The sequence below is a fragment of the Nycticebus coucang genome, chromosome 23 (assembly GCF_027406575.1).
Source record: "Nycticebus coucang isolate mNycCou1 chromosome 23, mNycCou1.pri, whole genome shotgun sequence".
Taxonomy (NCBI): domain Eukaryota; kingdom Metazoa; phylum Chordata; class Mammalia; order Primates; family Lorisidae; genus Nycticebus; species Nycticebus coucang.
Genome location: NC_069802.1, coordinates 2,452,235 through 2,478,641, shown reverse-complemented (window position 1 = coordinate 2,478,641; position 26,407 = coordinate 2,452,235). Strand labels below are relative to the sequence as shown.

At 33.9% G+C, this 26,407-nt stretch overlaps 1 protein-coding gene across 1 annotated transcript in view; it reads right to left on the bottom strand.

Moving 5' to 3' along the window:
* Positions 1 to 1,925: 1,925 nt before the first annotated feature.
* The window catches only part of CHIC2 (cysteine rich hydrophobic domain 2), a 42,362-nt gene continuing 17,880 nt past the window's right edge, over positions 1,926 to 26,407 (bottom strand). The window contains exons 2-6 of the mRNA XM_053578068.1: positions 25,681 to 25,735; positions 25,386 to 25,541; positions 6,525 to 6,581; positions 6,299 to 6,358; positions 1,926 to 2,286 (exon numbers count right to left, since the gene is read on the bottom strand). Of these exons, the coding sequence (XP_053434043.1) occupies positions 2,236 to 2,286; positions 6,299 to 6,358; positions 6,525 to 6,581; positions 25,386 to 25,541; positions 25,681 to 25,735 (379 nt within the window). The 3' untranslated portion in view covers positions 1,926 to 2,235. The remainder of the gene's footprint in view (positions 2,287 to 6,298; positions 6,359 to 6,524; positions 6,582 to 25,385; positions 25,542 to 25,680; positions 25,736 to 26,407) is intronic.

Sequence of the window (26,407 nt, the reverse complement as noted above, 5' to 3'; positions counted from 1 at the left end):
TCTAGTAACATGGGCACTTAAATTCATGAATTAAGGAAAGATAAGCTACTAGAATTATACTGTAGGATACTAATGAAAATCTAACTGTTCAAGGCATAACTGGCTTATGGTAATGCCATATGTTAAGCATTCACGGTTCTTTTCTATATATACACTGGAAATGCACATTTCTAGGGAATCTTTAGGGAACTGACATACCTCCCGATAAAATCAGAAAAACTTTTAAAATCCTATACTTAGTATCATCAGTTGTGAAAATTATCTTACTTTAAAACATTCTTATAGAAATATAGTTTAAAAACTACAATTGACAGAAGACCAATAACAGGATAAAAATTATGCCTAAATAGATAAGTTCTTCTTATAAAGCTGATCAACATGGTACTCTACGGATTTACACACTGTACCAAGAGAACACTGTGTTGTGTAGTGTACACAGTCATTACATTTTTCTGCTCTTTCTGAATCCTGAGGCAGATTGAGTATTGTATTGTATTAAGAATACAATTATTTTTCATACTGAAACCACAGAGGAATACTGGAGTTTTTGGACAGCATTGCTTTTAATTAATTGCACTACTTTAAGTTGGTAGGACATACCCCAGACCACAAGTTAAATAAAGTGAGAAGTATTTGAATTCTTTGTACTTTGAGCTCTTCACAGGTAAAATGATCTTTAATAAACTCAAGTTGTTATTTGGGGGCAACGGAAACAAACCTCAAACAAAAACAAAACAAACAAAAAAACCCAAACATTTTTAAAAGATAGTTCCTAATATCCAATTTAGGATATAGGACATTTAACTATTCAAATTTATATAGAATTATAGTCCTTTGAAGTACAAAGAAATACTTTTAAAAAATACATGTATATGAATTAATGAAACTAGTATTTAAAGATTTAATATAAGGAAAAGAAAGTATTATGTAGTGGTACCAATTCTTAATACAAATTATTAAGCATAGTTTCTATAATTTCAAGTTATTCACATTATTGCTCGATACCACAGTTGTATGTAACAAGTTCTTGACACACATTAAAACCTGTATAATTGCAGTTTTATAAAAACAAAAATTTACATATATGTCATTCACAAATCTAAACAGTTTTAAAATGGAGATTATGTACAACCAAAAGCAGGGGGAAAAAAATCTATGTGTTTATGTGTATATTTAAAAGAAACAAGCTAATCTGATTTAGACTTATATGTCATACTCTTAGTCAACAAAAGGTATACATACATAACTGGACCAAAAGCAAACTAGTGGATAAAAACAGTACTAAATATATCCTCCATTTCTTAGTAACAATCTGCTCTAAATATAATGGGGTATTAAACACCAGTTACTTTTAATTCTAGAACTTTTACTTTCTTTCAAAAACTTTTCAGAAACAGTGGGAGAAATACTTTCTTAGAAATTTTTAAAAGGAATACTTTCATTCTTTTGTATATAAGATCTGATAAACAATAAAAATAACCCAAGTAAGGCCATTATTAATATGATCTAGATCAAAAATACCGATTGTGATGTTAATCTATTTTCTGATCCTGAGCTCTAATAACCATTAGATGCATGCATATCATTCATCAATTTATCTATTCTAATAAAAATAATTTATTCCTGTCTTAGAAATGCTGTCAAAACTTTTTGATAGATCATAAATTTACAGATGTATCTGCTGTAAACAACATAAGGAATTGTATCATAAAAGTTATGTTAGGTTCCAAAAGGCTATAAAGAAAACTTACTATTTTAAAATAATGACTATTTGATGTTTAAAAAGGAAGAAAAAAATAACAAAGAGTGTGCTTGCTATAACAGAATGGATAAGGAAAGCCCTACAAAGGTGTTTTTCTATGTTAAGGAATTTATAGGTAGAGAACTGTGAGTACCTTGGTGATAAAATAAAAAAGGCTGGCCACTTTTTATGCTAAGTTCAAATGTATTTTTTTGATAATACAAAAAAGTAATCTTTGAAAATCAGAATACATAACAGAAAAGAGCACAATAACTTAAGTATTAAACATCTGTATGAAATAACTGTTGCAAAGTTTGACAAAAATGCACACTTAGAACATGCGGTTATTTAAAAAAACAAACAAACAAACAAACAAACAAAAAAACACCACACGATTCTGTAGAACCAATGTTATGTCACCACCAGGAGAGCACCAAGCAAGGCACCATTGGAAAGACAACATACTTGGAAAGTCTCTATAAATAAAGTAAATGCTAATCTGGTCGAAAAATCGGTGTCTTTGGTAAAAATTCTATGAGGATGACCTGTAAAAGGAGAAGAAAAAGTTTTAAAAAGATTTAAACAGATCTTTATCTTAGAACTTGTTATATTCTCTTACTTAAAAAATTTTTGAAAGTTCATTCAACATTTTAAAATTACAATTTTGCATTATATAAAATATTCGTTTATTCATCAATTGAGAATTTTTCTTTTGATTTCTGGACCTTTATCAAATAAACAAAATACCTCAGCTCTATGAAAAGGAAGATAAAAAAGTAATAACCAAAGTCTGAGAAGGCAAGTGGAGGTGGGTGATACAAAGAGTGCCCCTGACACACTGGAGAAGTGAGCATTTGTTAGAACAGGGGACTGACATTTACTGAGAAGTGGCTGCATTTCAGGGGTTTCACGTTACATAGGTTTTCTAAATCCCAATAACTTTTCTATTCAGCAAATTATTATCATCTCCATTTTACAGATAAGGAAATGGATGATCCAAGATATTATATCACCACTCTGGAGTCAGCATTTGAGCAAAAAGCTATTTTAACTCCAAAGCGTTGCCCTTTCTATTAATAATTGCACTATGTAAAAGCAGCTGACCCAGTTATTTTTCTTCAGGCTTCTTCTCTTTTATCAACCCAATTCCATGGTTCTTCTTTAATTTCTAGAGTTCTCACTTTACTGTGACCAGGATATGTAATTTCTAGATAAAGGATATTGGTCCTTTATCTCATAATTTTTTAAAGCTCTTTTCTTCTTAGGTTAGCAAAATTGAAGGTTAAATTTGTCCCAAAGATCTTTTAAGAGAAAATTAGAGGAAAATCAACAAAAACAAAATATAATAACATGGAAATACCTAAGTTGGCCAGAGTTAATTTTTATTGAAAACTTGAACTGTCTTAAATCACAATCAACTCTTTCCCTTGCTCTAATTCTGCATGGCATAGATGTTTACTAAAAAATAATATGATCTGAACAGTTTCCAAGTCTGGTAACCTCCTCATTCTTTTTCAGAAACTGCACCTTTGTATGACCACCCTATAAGCTGTCTGGACCAGACTTTTGATCTGCCTCAGTAAAGAAGGTACTTCTGTCTGTGGCTCAAACACATTCCTGTCCTGCTCTAGTTATTCTGCACTAAACCGTAGGTGCCACATTTGTCACTCTCCTAACCGGTTATTAGCCTATAAAATATTTACTAGCTCCCTGTTAAAATACTTTCTCCCATATAGCTTCTTCAACTGAGCTAGATTTTCCGGTTTCTCAGGTTCCTCATCTATAAAATAAAGGGATTAGACTAGCAGACAAGATTCTTGGCAGCTCTAAAATTTGATGATCAAATGTTTAAAACTACTTAAGGGTCAGCATTCAATGAATACTTCTGTATGTCAAACATGTCCTCATCAAGTGGTCTTTACAATTTCAGTGCCCAGGCATGGGCATCACATTCGCAGTGATGGGCTATCTTTGACTATAAGGGTAGACTTAAGGGCTACCTTTGACTATCCATGTATTTGAGGTTTGTTTTTTTTTAATACAAAGAAATTTTTATTTGTGTTATCTAAGACTCTAAGAAATGATGACATAATAAGGTTAACACAGTTGATGGCAAGACACAAATAGGTTCTTCTAAAAGTTACAGATATTGAGTTGGTTTTTAAAGAACATATACTACAATCTGTTTTCCTTCAGAAGCCACACATAGAAAAGTGGCTATTTTTTCTATCATATCTCATAATATTCAAATTATAATCAAGGAGTATTTTCCTTTAACAAATAAAATTTCTGTAAGTTACAGAAAAGTTGAGGGCAAAAGAGGGATATATGTTAAAAAGACCCAAATTCATTAAATTTTTTTACTAGATTTTTTAGTAGATTTGCTACTTTAACTTCTTGCAATTGGGAATTTCTGACTATTACTCCCACATTCAATAATCTCAAATACAAACGCCTGAAAAAAGTCCAGAAAAACATTTTTCCAAGCAAAAACTATTTTTTTAGGAGACAAGGTCTCACTTACTCTTGAAGTTCCAAGGTCAAGCGATCCTCCCCTCCCACCTTAGCCTCCCAAGGAGCTGGGACTACAGGCATGTCTCATTGCCTAGCAGCTTTTCCCCAGCAATTTAAAACATTTTTGTGTTTACTACTCTTCTGGATATCTTTTATGATGATGTGGAAAATAATATAATGGCTTTAAAGAAATGCTTAATTGACTTTACCTAACAATTGCAATCAGTGTAACTGGCTTATTGTACCCTCAATGAATCCCCAACAATAAAAAAAAAAAGAAAAAGAAAAAAAAGAAATCTTAAAACTTTCAGTATTATGAAAAAAAAAAGAAATGCTTAATTATCGAAAAATTCAAGAAAATTATTTTACAAATCAAGCACATAGTTCAGAATGTTTTAGAAGGTTACTGAATTATTTCGGTTGACAAAAGAATACCATAAAATAAAAATGAATATAAGAAGTACCATTTACACAGGAATGATATTCCTATCGCTCTATCTGTAAAACACAGCATTGGGAATAACTTTTATATTTTCTTCTTCAAAGTAAATCTAGAAACACACACACAAAATTACTGCTTCAACTTTAGGTCTAATGTTTGGGTTTATGAATGTAGCAAATAATTATTTCACAAAATCCCTTAAATCTCCTAAATATCCATCCCTCTCACCAAAATATATTAACTCTTCATAAAAATACAAACTAGTATTTTCATAGGTGAACCCAAAAAACAGGTTACTTGAACACGCTTTCTTTATGATTATAAAGAAGTATCAAGTGTCTTTCTCACCATCATAAATTAACATGTTTGATATAATGGAGAAAGGTAAAATCTACCTTATTCAGTTCATTAAATAGAGCTAGTCTGAGAAAAAAAGACATTTTAAAAGTATCTTTTATGTTCAAGGCTAAAAATGGGATTTGACTATATGATAATTAAAGAACAGGAAAATGCTGACAGAAAAAATTTTTTTTTTTTTTTATTGTTGGGGATTCATTGAGGGTACAATAAGCCAGGTTACACTGATTGCAATTGTTAGGTAAAGTCCTTCTTGCAATCATGTCTTGCCCCCATAAAGTGTGACACACACCACAGAAAAAAAATTTTATGATAATTTCCAAGTATTTAAACACTATTTTAATCAATCTTTTATACACATGCACACAATCTATGATGGCTATATTGTTTCAAAGAATAGACAAGAGTTATACCAGGTACTTCACAAAAGCTCTCACTTTAATCTTCAACAATTAACTCTTCCTTAGATCATTTTTTAAATGTAATAACCTTTCCATATTTAAAATAAAGCACCCAAGGACAAGGGAGAGTAAGTAAAAAATTCATAATTTTCTATAGTACATATTCTGAAATTTTCAAAAGGAGAAAAATTGTTAAAATAAATCAGGAAGTCAGCAAATTAATTCTTACACCGAAAAAAAAACAAACCCTAAAATTCCTTGTATATACATGCCAAATTAGATATCTTTGAAGGAATAAACGGAGGATAATGAACATCTCATCTCCAGCCTACTTTTAAGATAATTTTTATGAAGCAATAATCTAATAACACTTTTAAAAGATTCTTTAAAGGCCATTGGAAGTATGGGCAGTCAAAATCTATAAAGGCTAAAGGTTTCTTAAGCTCCAATGGCTTGGCTGAAAGGTTTTCTTCCATACTTGGAAACTTGATTAGCATTATATAAAAAAGCCATATCTGACTTGCTGCGTAACCAAAGTTGTGGTTATTCTTTGTACAGCATCTAAAATTTCACACTCCATCAACACATTTTCAGGCTATTTTATCTTGGCAATTAATTTATTATTTTTCAGAACACAGTGAAGCCTTGTTTTCAAGTCATTCATAACTTTATAAATCAGTCTTACACATGAAACCATGCATCTGTGAACCGTAGAAAATCCTTGCACTCAGGAGATTAAGCTTCTGACACCTTTGCTGATTAATAATCATGAAAAGAATAAGATCAGAAGCAAAATAAATGACCATTTAATAGAGAAACTCTCAAAACAGCCCTTTAACTTACATATTCCATCATGTTATTCGTTTCACATTTCCTTTTGCTCAGTCTCCAGTGCAAGCACAGCTAGACAAGTAGGAGAGTAAAAGAAGAAAAATGAGCTCTATTTTATTGCAGCACACAGACGATCCCATTTGTCCACCTTTCATATTTTTAGTTCAACAAAAGCATCTGTTTCCATACTGTGCAATTCAGACCCCATAAGTACGAAGCTGCTCCCTGTGGTACTCACCTTGTGGTATAACCTATTGTTTTCCCATTCTAATAACTTCTCAATCGATCTTCGTGTCTGGAAGACAAATGAGAAAAAAGTTTACTCTTGACTGGTTTGAGAAAAACTCGGCAGCTGCTTCTTGTGTGAACAGAGAGAGGTGTAGACAGTGACCGAGTGCAAGACAGTCTGCATCACTATCAATGTTCTAAGCACTCAACAGAAACAGTGCTCTTTTTTGATGAAGATATGGGTTTGTTTTTATAATATTTTTTTCCTAGCCTCTGATACAAAACTATCAAAGTCTGCAAAGCTAATGTTATCTATCAAATGTTATATATTTAAGTCCTCACTTCCTTCAAAAATATTTTTGTTAAATAGTAAAGAAAGTTCCTTAATATGTATTTGAAAACAAAAGTAATGTAATTAATAGTTATCAAAAATCAAACTAATTTGCACATCATACTTAGAAATAATGGTCACATTTAAAAGCCAGCTTACTATTTCAGATAGATTTTCCAAACAGCTAAAACTTTTTTTACACCAACATAAAAGTATCTTTTGATAGTAAAATCAAGCTCTTGATTCAATACTACTGTTTCAGGACTCAACTGAGAAATTTACTTCACTTGACTGGTGCAAGTGCTATGCAGCATGAAATGTTTCTTGCATGGGCGTATGAATAAAGGAGAGGATAATTCACGCTGCCAGGTGTTAGGATGAGACTGACACAGCTGCAGGTGCAAAAATGACAGTGTTGCCACTTTGGATCAACTGCAACTTGGTACAGCTGCACCTTCCCTGAGAGGGAAGGAAAAAATCATCTACTGCTATTAATGTGGCAGAACTTTAAATATTAATAATAAAATATGAAAATGTGCATGTCGAACAAGAATGAACTGTTAGGATTAACCTGGTTTTGAATAGTTTAAAGTTACACAGCAGAATGTTAATATTTATTTAAAGTATCTATTGTAAGCTAGTTACCTTTTAGCATGCTGAACATGCTAAAGACACACCAGTTACATAAGTGCCAGAAATAATTCATAACACCAATGAATTATTACTATTGTTTTATATTTTCCAAGCTATATCATAAAAAGAAATCAGAAAACCAACTACTTCTCTGGGCAGTAATACGCCAATGACTAATTTATTACATTACTTTTTCTGAACAGTCTTTCTGGCAAGAATTTTAAAGGAAAAAAGTGTCCTTGTTAACAATGATCAGCAGACCTCGCTTGTTTCTTTGTAAAGATAGCCTTTTTAGAGGCAGCTCTCCTTTTAAATGAAAATAGGGCAGCAGTTATGGTCACACTTTTTGTTAATTTAGTTGCCAGTCAGCCCCAAATCAAAAGAAAATAAGGCTGCAGAGTGTAATTAACATTCAGTTCAGTCGTTTTGTCCCTTGTCTAGCCCCCAAGCTTTGTTAAAATTGCCATCTGAATGCTGAAGGCTGTAGGGAAATCGATTTGATTCTAATCGCACCATGAAAAGAACATGATCTAACTGCTTTCAGCCCTCCGTAAATCTGTACTAGGTCTTTAGCACAATGCAACTTCCAATTTAAAAAGCACTGAATGTCTCGTCAATGACTTTGTGAAGAAAAAAGAACAAGGAGCAGACATAAAAATTCCAATAGTTGTTTAAGCATTAAAGTTCATTTGCATCACAGCGAACCTGAAAAGGGCTGACCTCTCAAACCGCCTCTCAGGTCTATGAAGTTGTAGCCTTGACAAGCTCACATTGACAGAGCTCATTGACTCTGAAAGGCTACTCTATCAATGGTGAAAAATGGCAATAGGTTCTACTCTGAGCAGGCATCTGCCTGCCCACCCGCTGCTAAACCAGAGGCAAAACTGATTCAAAACCTGAATCCACCTTGTAATCTTCCTTTCTGGGACCTTTTAATAATAGATTAAGATTACTATACAATTTGAGGTTTTACTTTACTGATGGTTGAGGGGGTGATGAAAGAACTAGGGAGTGGGGAATAAGCTTTCCAAGTTTGTTATCTTATATTAATGTATAAAAATTGTACCCAAAAGCTTAACAGTACATTTTTATAAGTACTTATTATTCAAAGGAAAAAATGTAGTTTCCACCATCATTTCATCAGAAATATAACCCAATGTCATCATAAGAGTAGATTTCATTACAATATATACATACAGTTTAAAAACTTACAAACTATTTACTTTAACTTAAATCAACTACCAGTTTTTGAATAAAATATAATTACAAAATATGAATCTTAAATTCCAAAATATTTATATAGGAATCCTAAATTTATTAGAATTTGCCTCTAATTAGGAGTTTATAGTTTGGTATAATACTTGGGTATTACAATATTTAAGAATTCTAAGCCAAACAAATCCTGATTTGCCATATTTTGAATAAGCATCTAAATATAAAATATTTCTACACACTTGACAGTCTAAAGTAAAAGCTGTGAATTAGCACCATCTAATCTTGTTACATAAGACTTCTTTCCTGCTTGACAGGTGAAAAAAAAGCACTTGCACGTGCAGCTTAATTAATCATTGCCCTTGACATCTCAATGATTTACAGTGAGGAGCAGGTGAGAACATACAAAACCAGAAAGGAACCCTTGATTTGAGTGGAACATTTCTAGCACAGTAAGGTGACAAGTATATAGATTCTAACAGTCATTTTTAAAAGGGGAGGGGAGACATTGCCACAAATTACTTGTTAGTAACAACAAAAGCTCGAATTAAATGAAAAAAAAAAAAAACGCTTTAACTAGTGACAATGTTTAATACTCTGCAATTACTTTTAGTTGCAAAATCAAAATATATTTTCAAGATTAAATACAATACCAATTGGCAGATAGTGAAAAAGGAAATGACACTCCAGAATTTACCAAAGCTCTTTAAAAGCTTTTAAACATGAAAATAAGGCATCTTTTAAGAGCAGTCATCAAGAAATAAAAGTTAAGAGTTTATGTCCACAAGACTGTCAGGTAGCTATTACTAATGAAATAAAAAGGTTCAACACTACCAACTCTATACTTACTAACTGGACAAGCAAACCTAATTATACAAAAACCTATTCTTAAATATTTATATTGACCTCCAAATTCAAAATAAGTTAAAGTAAACTAATATGTATCAGGAAAAAACAGTATGTATAGTATCTGTCAACATGAAACACATTACCAACAAAACATCATCTTTCAGTATTCTAAGCCAGTTTCTAAAAATAAGTCATCTTAATTTCCTTAAAAGAATTTAGTGCTTGTGAAAAGCACCAGATTGATAGTCATGGGAACTAAAAATCTTCTATTTAGCTGAAAGAACAGGGGAAAGGGCAGTGCCGGCTTCAGTGCAAGCTTCCCTACAGTGGGCCTTAATCCTTTTCACTGCTCACACCCTGGGGGTGAGAGGACAGGTTAGTGGTTCTTTACCAATGAATCCACAGTTCTTCTGCATAAGATGATCAACAAAAAATCTAATTTTATCATGAATTCTTACTTTTATGTAAAAGGACCAAAACCACCAACTTTCACCATGCAAGAAAAACAACTTTTTTGTGAAAATGATGTCATGTCACTAACCTGGTCTGGAAGCGGATAGCTCCAAGCTTCTGGACTCCCACCCATCTCTCTAGTCAGAGTTCACTTTAAACAACTTTTAAAAAACACCCAAGAAAACCATATTTCTTTATTTCAACACTTCAGTAGCTATGTGAGTTTGGTGCCTAGGTCTAATACAGCCATTCCACTGTGTTAAAGTAAAATTAACAAGAGATTCAAATAATATTTCAATTATTAAATAAATATTAAAGAGACTTAAGTTGTGCATAAGTAGTAGTAACATAACCGTAGAAATTTTGGCTTCTATTTCTATTACTGCAATTAGGATTTCCTGAAAATTCAAATTTGACTTATTATTTTTTCCTAAATACCATAACCTTCTAAGAAATAAATTATTATTCCATATAAACAAATTATGTGCCATTAGACAGAATTAAGTCTTTTAGAGCAGCAAGGACCATTTGGAAAATCCTGAATGTCATCACTCTCCTACTTTATCACCATATTACTTAATAGTACACTCATTACTAATGACTCATTTATTCACAATCATTTGAAAAAGTAGTTTGCCAAAGAAGTGGTTTTTACAGGTTACTAACAGCAGAAATCTCATGAATTTTAGAGTACTTATGGCCAAAGAAAAAATAATAAATGTGGAGACTACAACAACATTTCTCTGAATTTTTCCTACAGAAATAGTATTTAGAACAGTGTTTAGAAATCAATCTTTAGAACAATCTTTAGATGCAAAATATATAAGTAGACTCTCTCGCTAATAACTATGTATAAAAGTTCAGATATTTAAGCCTACAATTATAATTTGAATTGGATTTACTCATAATATCACAGACTGTCAAAGCAAAATTTCAAATGTTCAATTTCTTATTTAAAACCAATTTTTAATTTTAAACTCCTAAATTTCTAATGCATTAAGCTTTTACTAGAATAACTCCTTTAATGTATTCATAATCTTATTTTAAGTATCTTCAAATAAGAATATATATCTTCAGAAATTTAAGCAAAATGAAATTATTAAAAGAAATGTTTTTAGTTATAAGTTATTAAGAGAAAATGATATATAATTTTAAATGAATTATTTTAACATACAAAAATCTTAAAAAGAAAATATTTCTATTTGTTCTGGATTAATATTAAACCTTATATTCCAGTGATGTATACAAAATTAAATAGCCATATCTCAATATTATGATACATGAAAAACCTGGATTCACCATAAGGACTAATTAGAATATGATTCCTCAAAAGGATTTTTAAACAAATGTCCTTTGTATATGTTAAAGCTCTTTTAAAAACTTGTATGTGAACATTAACTTGTAAATAATATGGATATATTAAAACATCCACTGAATTATCATGTACTATTTGTTGAAAGTAGTATTTTTTGCTGGTGATAAGCTAAACAACTGGTAACATTTTGTGTATCAACAATTATCATCTTAACACACTAAGCAGTGACTTATAAGTTCTAATCTTAACAGAATTTCAAGACTTTATGACCTAGGTTAGGGAGCAGTTGTTAACTTGTTTAAGTTACACTATGAATAATGAAAGGTGTGGATGCTCTCTCTCTACAAAAAAAGTTACATACAAATATATAAAATGTTGCACACACAATTTTAAGTGTTATTATCTACTAACCTCAGAAAATATTTCAGAAAATACTGATAAAATTTTAAAGAACTAAAAGTGAGTTTCAATTGACAGCACAAAATTAGAAAAACTGTTCATCACACAAATGAATTTCACTAAAATTAAAGTATTACCATTAGGGATTTTGTTTTATTGGGTTTTTTTTTCCTTTTTTTTTGTAGAGACAGAGTTTCACTTTATGGCCCTCGGTAGAGTGCCATGGCCTCACACAGCTCACAGCAACCTCCAACTCCTGGGCTTAAGTGATTCTTTTGCCTCAGCCTCCGGAGTAGCTGGACTATAGGCGCCCGCCACAACGCCCGGCTATTTTTTGGTTGCAGTTTGGCCGGGGCCGGGTTTGAACCCACCACCCTCGGTATATGGGGCCGGCGCCTTACTGACCTAGCCACAGGCGCAACCCAGGGATTTTGTTTTTAACTACATAATTACAAAAGGAAAAAGCAGTGCTTAGGAACAACAGGTAAAAAAGGGGTTAAATAAATCAACTCCTGATTGATTATAATAGATAATTGAACAAACAAGGAGGGGTAAGGAATCAGAATTTGGAGATTTTCACTTTGGGTCTGACCCCATATTTGCATAAAAACAAGTCTGCACATCAAGCCTAAGAGCAGGCAGTTTGTACTACTTTCACTTTACATTAAGAAAACTAAGGCTTACAGAGGTCAAGAAACTTAAAGCCTCCTTGAAACCAGGGCTTCAACCTTCTTTCCATCATTACTACACAGCAGAAATTAGTAAAGAATTTTTGTAAAGAATAACATTTTATACATATTTTATAAATATTTTACAGATGTGATCTTGAGACAAATTAGGGAATGGTTGAGAGTAATAATTCTTTATACACTGCCCTACCTTTTTTACATCCGAGTACACCAAATTCTGTTAGTTTATACTTGCCTTTTAAATACCTATGAATTTGCGTACTTATCTTTTTTACTTTTATGCCTTTCTCTTGTCTAATGCAGTTGTGTAACTGAATCCACCTTTCTTCCCCCTTTAAAATCTGTTACATCTGTAATTCTAGCACTCTGAGAGACAGGCTAATGCAGGTGGATCCCTTGAGCTCAGGAGTTCAAGACCAGCCTGAGCAAGAGCAAGACTCCTGTCTCTACTAAAAACAAAAAACTTAGGGGGAGGAAAGAAGGGTGGTGGTGGTGTGGTTGTGACAGGCACCTGTAGTCACAGCTACTCCACAGGCTGAGAGGCTGAGGCAGGAGGACTGCTTGAGCCCAGCAGGTTTGAAGTTGCTATGAGCTACCTTGACACTACAGCACTCTAGCTTGGGCAACAGAGTGAGACTCTGTATGCAAATAAATAAATAAATAACATCTTTTAATGGTTTCGTTTCCATTATATTTTATACACATTTGGCCTTAATTTCAAGGCCAATTGTGAATTGTAAAGAAGAATTTTTATAAATAAGAATTTTTTACAGATATTTTATGGATATTATCTAGAGATAAATAACATATACATGTCATCAAGTTATCTAAGCCCTAATCAGGCTCTAAGCCTTGAAAGCCAACTATGATTAGCATGTTCAAGAAGATGGAGTGGAAAGATGGATGACAAGACAGAGAATTTTAAAAAGGAACTGGAATCTATAAAACCATCACGTGGACAATTTAGAATTGAAAGATATAATACATAATATTAAATGTGAGGTCACAGAAGACATGCAAATCTTTCTACAAACTACCACATGAACAAACTGTGCTCTACACCAGGCCATGTGGCTCACGACTATAATCCCAGCACTTTGGGAGGCTACCATGGGATGATCACTTGAGGCCAGGAATTTGAGACCAGCCTGAGCAACATAGAAAGACCCCATGTCTCAAAAAAAATTTAAAAATTAGCGAGGCATGGTGGCCTGGTCCTTATAGTCTCAGCTACTCAGAAGGCTGAGGAAAGAGGATAGCTTGGGCCTGGGCAACAGAGAAATCCTATCTCAAAAAAATAGTGAGTCTGGTTCATATTATAAACCAAGTGTTACTATCATAAATTACACTTAAGTGGGTCTAAAGGTCAAACATCTAACATGACCTGAAAGATTTTCTTAAATATCATTGTGGACCACATGAAATTTAATTTACTAAAATAAATGACATTAGATAACAGTCTAAAAAAATTAGCATTGATTTCTACATCTTCAATCAATAATAGCAGTAACAAGAATATATTTCATTCATCATGCCTTGTTCACTAGAAACTTTTCAGGATTCCACCCTCACTAATATTTCAGTGTGCTCTCAAATTTGTTTTGTTTTATTATCTGCAATATGTTAGAGGTATTTTTATTTAATTCTTCATCCAGATGTTCAATGTCTTTCATTTTATCACTCAGAATTACCAGCTACAAATACTCAAATCTCAAACACAAGGTCAATCAGTTCTGAAAGTTCTGTTAACTTTTAATACTATCTGTATAATACAAATTTCTCTCAAATACAAATATTTTTAAGCTGTCTGTTTATGATTTCCGCCAGGTTCATCTTCCCTTGAAGTTCTTTAAGCCTTCCAAGGCTGTACTCTCACTAAAACAAAACAAAATGAAACAAAACAAAACTCTCCCATTTAGATTCTTAACCCCTACTACACCCTAAGCAGAGTAAATCGTAGTTATGGTGTAACTAAACTTGAAGTTGACACAAAAGATATTCAGAAGTAAACCCAAAGAAACAAGAACTTCAAGTAAAGGAGATACATGATCGTCATAAAGTTGGTATGCAATTTAAATTAGTGTGCAATTTAAAATTGCATACGAACTTCATGGCCATCCTGTATGGTAAAATTGGATTACTACTTATTTGCATGCATACAAAATATTTAAAAAAAGAAAAATTCAAGTTATTTTAGCCAAATTTTCAAAAACTAAGCCACATTTTAAAAATGTGGAGAAGAAAACAACCAACTAAGAAATCTATATGAAAATACTTATAAAAATGTTAGTTCTTTAGATTTGAAACAAGTCAACATTGAGACCTTCTTAAAACTTGGAAACAGAGATAGCTTGTAGACCTACAGAGCCTGATTTTCAAAAATGTATAGATTTTTAAAGCTGGAAAAAGTATCTGAGAGAAGAGTTAGCCTGTCCTTCTCTCAAGTTAAAAAAATAAAAAAATAAAAATAAAAAAGGAAGGGAAGGAGGGGTAAACTCCTCAGGCTTAAAATGGCTTTAGGTGACTCTCAAGGTTACCACCTTCGAACATTCATTTACCATCCTTTATATTTTATCACACTGCTCGTACAGAAAAATGTCAAAAGAATCTTGTTTTGACTAGTAAGGACCATATCTTCTCAAATGTTATGATCTTACTGACTCCAAAATTTTAAAGATTGAAGGATACATTTATTCAACAAATATTTAATGAACACCAAGGAGACACCAGGCATGTGAGAAGCACCGGGGACACAGTCAACACAACAGCCTGAGAAGATTAATACTGAGTGACAGTAACAACAGCCTCTGAGCACTTCCTACAAGCAAAATACTGTATCAAGTATTCTACATACATTTGCTCTAAGCTCTAATTCTTTTTTTTTTTTGGTTCGTTTTTTGTTGTAGAGACAGAGTCTCACTTTATGGCCCTCGGTAGAGTGCCGTGGCATCACACAGCTCACAGCAACCTCCAACTCCTGGGCTTAAGTGATTCTCTTGCCTCAGCCTCCCGGTAGCTGGGACTACCATTTGCTCTAATTCTTAAAACAACACTACACAGAAGGATTTGAGAGTGGTTTGATGTGTCACATTCCAAAGCAGTTGGTTCCAGCACCACAGTACCCCTAGCCACCACATGTTGCAGGCTACTTTCCTATTCCTAAGCAAATGATTTCTCAACATAGGACTAAATATAAATAAAAGCACAACATTGTATGTAGAAACATTCAATATTTAAAATGAATCCATATAGAGAGCACTATTAGAAAGTCACAGAATTCTGGTTATCTTATATAAGAGAATAGAACACTAGAGGTAAGACAACTAAAAGGTTTCAAGAAGTATGTATAGTCTAAAACTTAAAGAGTTCTTCATTCAGAAAGGATAAAGGCTGACAGCACATATAAACACAATCTATAAAGTCACTAAAGTCGGGATATGAGATATATATATATATATATATATTATATATATATATGCCAAATAAGAAAACTGAAACTAACAGTTAACTTAGGATGGAAGCCAAACCAAAACCAAAAACTACTATAATGCAACATACAGGAAAATTACGAAGCTTAATTCTTCAAAAGTGTGCAGACCGAAGACAAATACAAGTAACTGAGATCCACTTACTTGGCACCAACAAGAAAGTATAAATAAAATAAGCTTTTGCAAGGTAAATGTCATAAACTCTATTTAATAAAGATGAAGCATTTTATTCATTTGTAAGCTCCTTAGGCTCTTATGAAGAACCTAATAAGAGACTGATGTTTCTTGTCTTCTAAGCATCGATCACTTTTTTTTTTTTTTGAGACAGAGTCTCAAGCTGTCACCCTGCGTAGAGTGCCATGGCATCATAGCTCACTGCAATTTCCAACTCTTGGGCTCAAGCAATCCTCTTGCCTTGGTTTTTCTATTTTTAGTAAAGACGGGGGTCTCATTTTTGCTCAGGCTGGTCTTGAACTCATGAGCTCAAACAATCCACCCGCCTTGGCCTCCCAGAGGTACTAGGACTACAAGTGTAAGCCACCACAACGAGCTGGCACTGATGACTTTTTAAAATTATCTTGTGTTTATCTGCTTCCTTTGGTCTATCTTTTAAGTCTACAAGAGGATCTATACAGCCTCATCATCTGAAACAATACCAAGCCCACAGTGCTGCTTCAGGAACATCCATTTAACTAATATATGAAATCCAGAGAATGGCAGACTGCACCATAAAGAAATGGTATACTAGTAGACAGAAAATCAAAAATATCAGCAACTTGCCCTAAATGACATTTATGAAACACTCCAACTAATAAGAGAAACTAATATACATTCTTTTCACATGAACATAGATCATTTATCAAGATAGTTCATATTCTAAGTAATAAAACAAGCCTCAATAAATTTAAAAGGATTCAAAACACATAACGTAGGTTATCTGACCACAATGAAATTAAATTAAAAATCAATTAACAGAAAAAAGCACTGGACTATCCTCCTAATGTTTATAAGCTAAATAAAACACTTATAAATAACTCATGGGTCAAAGAAAGGGAATTAAAAAGTAGAATTAATTAAATGAAAATTAAACACAATATATCAAAATTTGTGTGAAACTGTTTACATAGTATTCAGGACAGGAATGTATACCACGTGGATACTACAAAAGAAAAATGGTCTCCAATCAATGACCTCGATTTCTACCTTGAGAAACTGGGGGTTGGGAGAAAATTAAACCCAAATAAAAGAGAAGAAAGGAAACCATAAGACTGGACTGAAACCAATGGAATATTAAACATAAAAATCAATGAAACCAAAAGCTGCTCTTTCAGAAGATTAAAAAAAAAAATTCAATAAACCTCTAACCGGACTGGTAAAATTAAAAAAAAAATAAAAAGAGAGAGAGAGAGAGAAGTGATAAATTAACATTTCAGGAATGAGAGTAAGGATGTGACTAAGAGATTTTACAGATAGTAAAAGAATGCCCATAAATCAACACCTTGAAGTAGACTAATTCCTTGAAAAACAAAAACTATGAAGCTCAACCACAATAAAACAAATCACCTAAAAAGTCCCATATCAACTAAGGAAACTGAATTTGTAGTTTAAAAACTTTCAATAAAGAAAATTCCAGGCCTACATGGTTTTACTGGTGGATTCTTTCAATGTTTAAGAAATAAAAGAAAGAAAGAATACATACCATACTCTGTGCAAAACTCTTCTAGAAAACCTAAGAGGAAAGAATATTTCCCAGTTCATTTTATGAAGCCATCATTACTCTGATGCCAAAATCAGATGAAACAAAACAAAGGCTACAGAAAAATATCCCTCATGAATACAGACACAAAATTTCTGAACAAACTTATAGCCTGTTAAATACAACAAAACATAAAAACAAATATGCACGTGACCAAGTGTGGTTCATTCCAAGAATGCAAAGTTGGTTTAACAACCAAAATTCCAATCAATATAATTTAACGTATTGCTAAATTACAAAGAAAAACCACACAACCATCTCCAAAGAGGAAGAAGAAACATTTTACAAAATCTAACGTTTATTCCTCATATAAATTCTAAGCAAACTAACAAAATAAAACCTTCCTTGCCAGGAATGGCAGCTTACCACTACAATCCCACAATTTGGGAGGCTGAGGTGACAGGATTGCTTGAGCCCAGAAGTTCAAGGCTGCAGTGAGCTGTGACTGGGCCACTGCACTCCAGCCTGAGTGGCAGAGTGAGATACTGTCTCAAAAATAAATAAATAAACAAACAAACTTTCTCAAGCTGATAAAGGCAATCTATATAAACCCTATGATTAACATGATACTTAATGAAATCTGAATGCCTTTCCTCTAACATCAAGAACAAGCCAAAAGTTATGTTCTCACTATTTCTAGTCAACATTTTTCTGGAGATTCTAGCCAGTGTAATAAGGTAAGGAAAAGCAACAAAAAGCATCTATATTAAAAAGGGAAAAAAATACAGTAACACTGTCTTCATGTGCATATGACATGATTGTCTATGAAGAGTGCCTATGAAAACTAATAATTTCATTTTGAATCTGATACAAATCAATAAAAAAAATACTAACAGAAAAGTTTCTGAAAAATCTCCAGATATGTGGAGATAAAACAACGTTTTTTTTGTTTTGGGGGGTTTTTTTTTTGAGACAGAGCCTCAAGCTGTCACCCTGGGTAGAGTGCTGTGGCATCACACTCACAGCAACCTCCAACTCCTGGGCTCAAGCGATTCTTCTGCCTCTGCCTCCCAAGTAGCTGGGACTAAAGGCGCCCGCCACGATGTCTGGCTATTTTTTGGTTGCAGCCCTCGTTGTTTGGCAGGCCCAGGTTGGATTTGAACCTGCCAGCTCAGGTGTTTGTGGCTGGCGCCTTAGCCGCTTGAGCCACAGGCACCAAGCCAAAACAACATATTTCTTAATAATCCTTAAACCGAAGTGGAAATCTCAGGCAAAATTAGAAATATTTTTAATTGTATGAAAATAAAAATATTAGGATGAGCCTGGTGGCTCATGCATGTAATTCTAGCACTCTAGGAGGTGAGGCAGGAAAATTGCTTGAGGCCAAAAGCTCAAGACCAGCATGAACAAGAACAAGGCCTGTCTCTACAAAAATAGAAAAATTAACCAGGAGTGATGGTGTGTATCTATACTGAGCTATTAAGGAGGCGGGGACAGAAGGATCTCAAGAGAGCCCAAGAATCTGAAGTTGCAGCCAGCTGTGATTATGCCACTGCACTCTAGCCCAGGTGGGCAACTCTGTCTCAAAACAAAAACAGGCTGAGTGCGGTGGCTCACTCCTATAATCCTAGCACTATGGGAGGCCAAGGTTTGAATTCCAGACCAACCTGAGCAAGAGTGAGACCCTGCCTCTAAAAAACAGCTAAGTGTTGTGGTGGGTGCCAGTAGTCCCAGTTACTCAGGAGGCTGAGGCAAGGGGATCACTTGAGCCCAAGAGTTTGAGGTTGCTGTGAGCTATGATACTATGGCGCTCTACTGGGGGTAAGAAAGTGAGATGCTGTCTAAAAAAAAAAAAAACTATATAAAATTTGAAGGAAGGATGAGGTCAAAACAGTGTCTTAGAAGGAAATAGTTAGCATTAAAGACTGATATCAGAGGAAAAAGGGCAAATCAATGACTTTCACTTTAACAATAAAAAAGAAGATTAAATTAAATCTAAAGAAAAAGAACAAAAATCAATTAAGGTGAAAACGGGAAAATGGAGAATTTCAAGAAAAAAGCAAGCAATGCCCTCTCCTTACTTCTCTTCAACATTTTACTGGAAGAGAAAATTGTATAGTACTTTGATAACTATATGTTACATTTTTTTGAGACAGAGTCTCAAGACAAGAAGAGAAAAAGAGAAAGAAAAAGAAACAAAAATATATGGATTAGCAATAAAACTGTCACTATTCTCAGGTAACATAGGTATCTCTGTAGAAAAGTCCTATAGTACCCACAAAAAAGGACACAATGCACAAAAATCAACTGTTTTAATTTACTAATAATGAACACTTGAAAAACAAAATTTAAAAAATGCAACTTATAACACCAAACACAAATACTTATGTATAAAGCTAACAAAATGTGATCATAATCTACACGCTATACAGAAAACTACGACACCATTAAAAAAAAGACCTTGGGCGGCGCCTGTGGCTCAGTTGGTAAGGCGCTGGCCCCATATACCGAGGGTGACGGACGGGTTCAAACCCGGCCCCGGCCAAACTGCAACCAAAAAATAGCCGGGCATTGTGGCGGGCGCCTGTGGTCCCAGCTACTCGGGAGGCTGAGGTGGGAGAATTGCTTAAGCCCAGGAGTTGGAGGTTGCTGTGAGCTGTGTGAGGCCACAGCACTCTACCGAGGGCCATAAAGTGAGACTCTGTCCCTACAAAAAAAAAAAAAAAGACCTAAATAAATGAAGAGGTATGTCATGTTCATGGTTTGAAAGACAACATTGTTAAAATGCCAACTCTTCCCAAAACAATCTATAAATTGAATGCAATCCCAACCAAAATCCCAGCATTTTTATAGATACTAACAAGTTGATTCTAAAATTTACACAGAAAGGCAAAGAAATGAAAATTGACAAAACAACACTGAAAAAGGAACACATTTGGAAGACTCACTCTACCTGATGATTTCAAGGCTTACTATAAATCTACAGTAAATAAAATTTTGTGATATTAAGATCAAGATAGGCATATAGATTAACTGAACAGTCCAGAAACAGACCCAACCAAATATTGTCATCTGATTTTTGATATTAAATGTCCGTGTAACAGCAATTCAATGGAGAAAGAGTAGTCTTTTCAACAAATGGTGCTGTAACACCTGAAGTCACATGCAAAAACAAACAAACAAACCAAAAACCTATATCTCACACCTATACAAAAATTAACTCAAAATAGATCATAGACCTATTTAGTAAAATGCAGAAGAGATCATAAGAGAAAATGTTTGTGACCTTGGATTAGGAAAATTCTCAGTTACAACAAAAGCACAATTGATTTTTTATAAAACTGATAAACTAAACTTCATCAAAAGTAAAAACTTTTGCTCTGCCAACTAGGCAAAATACAGACTTGAAAAATATATCTGTACGTATATTTGTACATACTCAGAATTAATTTCAAAACTCAACTAATGTTTAAATAGGTAAACTGTTTCAAACAACACTTTTGACAAAAAAGATGTGCAAATGATAAATAAGCACATGAAAACTTGTGCTCAATATCATTAGTCATGAGGGTAATGCAAATTAAAAACCACAACGAAATGTTACTACTTATCTATTAGAATAACTAAAATTTCTAATCTAATAATACCGAGTCCTGAGTCCTCTCCTACATTGTTGGTTGGAATGTAAAATGGTTCGCCTACAGTAGAAAACAGTTTGGAAGTTTCTTATAAAATTAAGCATACACTTACTTACCATATGACCCAGACATCCAAATGAAAACATATGTTCACCCAAAAATATGTATGTAAATGTTTACAGCAAGCTTTATACAAAATCACCAAAAACTAGAAACAACCCAATGTCCTTCAACTGATAAACCATGATACATCCAAACAATGGATGTGTAAAAAGGAATAAACTATAAATGCATGAGAGAAACTGATGAATCTCAAATGCACTAAGCTAAATGGAAGATGCCAAACTCAAAAGGCTACTTATACTGTAAAATTCCATTTATATAATATTCTAAAAAGACAAAATTGTAGGGATAAACAAAAGAGCTGTGGTTGCCAGGGTTTAAGAGTTGAAGAGGATTTGATACAAAGGGACAACTCAAGAAAATTTCTGAGAAAACTTATATATTCTGATTGAGATGGTGGTTATACAATTCCATACATTTATCAAAAATCATAGAACTGTACACAAAAAAATAAGTTTCATTGTCTATTAAAATATAATTTTTAAAAATAAGGTAATTAATAAAAAAGAGAAAGGTATCTGGAAGTTCTAAGAAAATAAAAATAACACAATAACTAAAAACAAGGTCTCAAGAACAAGATCAGGTCATAAAAAGAGGGCACTAAGCTGGGGATGGGTTTCAAAAGCAAAGCAGAAATCTAGTCATCCAAATCAGTAAGTAACATCAGGAAGATGAAAATGCTGAGCTGCATAAGTGTGCCTTTAGTCCTGAACTGTCTCAGAATCCGAGACAATTCTAACCATATAAAAGGATTCCACATTACAAATATGGAGAAAAGAGAGGTTCACAAGCTGGCAATAAAGCAGTTTTAACATTTTTTTTACACCAGTGCCTCTAAATCCAGGGTTGGAATACCTAAAAAAAATTCTGGGAGTCCATGAAAGGAGTGAAACAAAAATTCATCTTTATTTTTAACCTTCCCTGAAATGTGTTTTATTTCCTTAGGCTATAAATGTATACAATTAAATGCAATAAACAAGACCTATGCTTTTATCACTCATAGAAATCAGATTCTTCCTGTTACATAACATTACCATGAATTTGCTTTTATCTTATTTTGTATGCATTAATAGGACATATATTTGAAATTGTATAGTACTTTGATAACTATATGTTACATTTTTTTGAGACAGAGTCTCACTATGTCGCCCTCGGTAGAATGCCGTGGCATCACAACTCACAGCAACCTCAAACTCTTGGGTTTAAGCGATTCTCTTGCCTCAGCCTCCCAAGTAGCTGGACTACCAGCGCCCACCAAAACACCTGGCTATTTTTTGTTGTAGTTGTCATTGTTTAGCAGGCCCCAGCTGGGTTCAAACTCACCAGCCTTGGTGTATGTGGCTGGCATGGTAACCACTGTGCTATAGGTGCCAAGTCAATCTTACGTATTTTATATTACATTTAAAATATATTTTTTTAAAAAATAGATACAAAACATCATGCTAAGAAAGTATTCATAGACTTCCCTAAACCATCAAAGGGGTTTATGATAAGAAAAAGTTAAAAAATCCCTGCTTTAAATTATTCTGCCCCCATCTTACAAAGCACCTGTTTCTCCAGGGCCTCGAATAATACCCTTTATATGTGTGTGGAGTATAGTTTATATAAGACAGGGAAATAAGCAATTTGCTTTTGTTTACTTAATGATAGAATTCATATAAAATTAAATATACCAAATAAATATTCTACCTAGTCATACATAACACACAGAGATCTTAGACTGAACACCATAGTGCTAACTGAAAAGTACTTCCTGAAACTACAGATGGAACTAGCCTAAAATAATCAATCTTAAGTCCCAAATCAAAAATAAGGTCCTCAAAAAGGACCTTAAGTTGATATTTATGTGTACAAAAGTGTAAGATATTTATGTTTGTTTTCTTTTTTTTTTGTAGAGACAGAGTCTCACTTTATGGCCCTCGGTAGAGTGCCGTGGCCTCACACAGCTCACAGCAACCTCCAACTCCCGGGCTTAAGCGATTCTCTTGCCTCAGCCTCCCGAGTAGCCGGGACTACAGGCGCCCGCCACAACGCCCGGCTATTTTCTGGTTGCAGTTTGGCCGGGGCTGGGTTTGAACCCGCCACCCTCGGTATATGGGGCTGGCGCCTTACCGACTGAGCCACAGGCGCCGCCCTTTATGTTTGTTTTCTAAATACACTGTACATAAACTGCAATATCTTTGTTATTCACTGAAGTTAAAAAAAAAACAAAACCCAGAGGATCGCAAAACAAAAAAGCCAAAGATCAGTGGTTTACATATAATAAAACTCTGTAATTTCTTAGGTTTTTAGCAATTACAAACTAAGTGAGATACAGCAAGTCCTTTAAACAATGGAAACACCCAAATACTAAAGGGAATAAGGGCATCTAAACTACAAGAGCAACAAATTCAACTGTAGATCCAGAGACCGCTGGAGAGGAAAAATATTTTCAATGGTCTAAAGGTGATCTGGGTCGGGCATGGGGGCTCATACCTGTAATCCTAGCACTCTGGGAGGCCAACATGGATGGATTGCCCTGAGCTCATAGGTTTGAGACTAGCCTGAGCCAGAGTGAGACCTCGTGTCTAAAAATAGCCAGGCGTTGCGGCAGGTGCCTGTAGTCCCAGCTACTTGGGAGGCTGAGGCAAGAGAATGGCTTGAGTCCAAGAGTCTGAGGTTGCTGTGAGCTATGATGCCACAGCACTCTACCAGGGGCAACAAACTGAGCTGTCTCAAAAAAAATAAAAATAAAATAAAGATGATCTGATGAGGGGCGGCACCTGTGGCTCAGTCGGTAGGGCGCCGGCCCCATATACCGAGGGTGACGGGTTCAAACCCGGCCCCGGCCGAACTGCAACCAAAAAATAGCCGGACGTTGTGTCCCAGCTACTCGGGAGGCTGAGGCAAGAGAATCGCTTGAGCCCAGGAGTTGGAGGTTGCTGTGAGCTGTGTGAGGCCACGGCACTCTACCGAGGGCCATAAAGTGAGACTCTGTCTCTACAAAAAAAAAAAAAAGATCTGATGAGAACTATGAAAACTAAAGAAATATTCTTGGAAAAAAGTAAATATTCCACATCAGAGAAAATATTACAAAAGTAATTCTATAACAAAGGCATTACCTCCTTCCCATCAATAAAATGAACCAGGTGAAAAATTTTTAGTAGGACTAAACCTCTTAAAACAGAAACCAAGGGATACACATAACTTGCTTTCCCGTATTTCTTATCATTATTTGGTGACAAAACGAAATGTAGCCATATGAAACCATTTAATTTCAACTTAACAGTATGAAATACATATGAATTTTTACACAAATGAATATCACCTTTTTAAAACCTTTCACAAAAATATAATGCAATTTATACTAATTTGACATTTCTACCAGTACCTTGGGAATTTTTTATTATGAACAGTCAAAATTGAGTCTTTAGATTTTTTTTTATTACAGAATCATTATTACAGAAAACTTACAAAATATTTTTAAAAAAGAATGAAAAAGAAAAATACAATTCCCCATAATCTTCCCAACTAGAATTATTGTAACTACTTTATTTCTTCTCTGGTACTATCTTACTTATTAATAATAATGCTATTAATCAACATTTACTAAGCACTCCCTTTGAGCGATTCAGCTTACAGCTTTCCAAGCACTATTTCATTTTATCCTTACAACAATCCTATTCGAATAGTTGATGACTATTTTACAGTTGTGTCAGCTAGGGCTTAAAGAGGTTAGGAAACATGTCTAAGGTCACAGAGATAAGTGGCAGAGCTGAACCCAGCATCCTTGATCATTATACTATACCACTGTCACTGCAACATACAAACAATGTTGTATTCTACAATCTGCTCCTAAATTATAAATAGTTTTTGTATGGCTATTTAATATAACAGCATTTGTATATACAACAATTTTACTTAATCACTCCCCTATTGGATCAGATTATTTGTGTATTATATTCACTATGGTATGATTCATTCGATATAAAAAATAAAAATTAGATAAATGCAAGACTTGCTTGCCTACTTCTAAATTTAAATTGAAATATATAATTCAACTTACTCTTTTACTGAGGCAAATAACTGGCCACATACTGCAACCTAACGTGCAGCAGCAACAAAGGCAGCCACAAAGCAGCCAACGTACATTAACAGGAAGGTTCTTCTTCAGACAACTGTTAACTCTGTTAATGCTGGCTTTAAATTCTTCAGGTGCTACCTAAAGAAAAATTTTCAGAAATAATAACATTGCAATATTAATGTCAATAAACACATCTCATTCACATATTATTTTCTAATTTACTAGGAAAAAGCTTTAGTTTTGAGGCATATAAATGGTATATGAATAATTCACTCACTTTTCCAGTTAATGAAGATGGGAATTCTGATTCAAATTTGTTGCTCAGCCCAAATCTATTTGACAAAAAAAGAGAGTATGTTATTACATGTCATTTCTGCAAAAAATTTAGATCACTTAACTTAATGAAAGATCAAGTAAACAGAAGATTCATAAACAGAGGAATTTTGAGACATACAATGAAAATTTGAGAAACAAAATCATTGTAATAAGTAAATTTATGAAGGGTAGCAATTATTCTAGCAGTTAAATCATAACTTTTGTATAAGAGGTTGATTAACTAGTAATAAACAAAATAATGGTTCATTTAATTTGAGCCTCCACTTACACATTAAAAACTTCAAAGCATATTACTTTACAGGATGGGCTAGCAACTTTTTTCTAGCTTCAAATGTTATTTTGGTGGATATAAGCAATGGCTATGAATTTTAATATGTGACTTTGATATGTACACGAGCAATAATGAAGGAAATGAAGGGAAAGAAAGGAGATAAAGAAGTAAAAAAAGGCTAGGCGCCCACAGTTCAATGAGTAGGGCGCCAGCCACATACACCGACGCTGGTGGGTTTGAGCCTGGCCGGGACCTGCTAAATAACAATGACAACTGCAACCAAAACTAGCCAGGCATTGTAGCAGGTACCTGTAGTCCCAGCTACACAGGAGGCTAAGGCTAGAGAATCACTTAAGCCCAAGAGTTTGAGGTAGCTGTGAGCTGCAATATAAGTAAC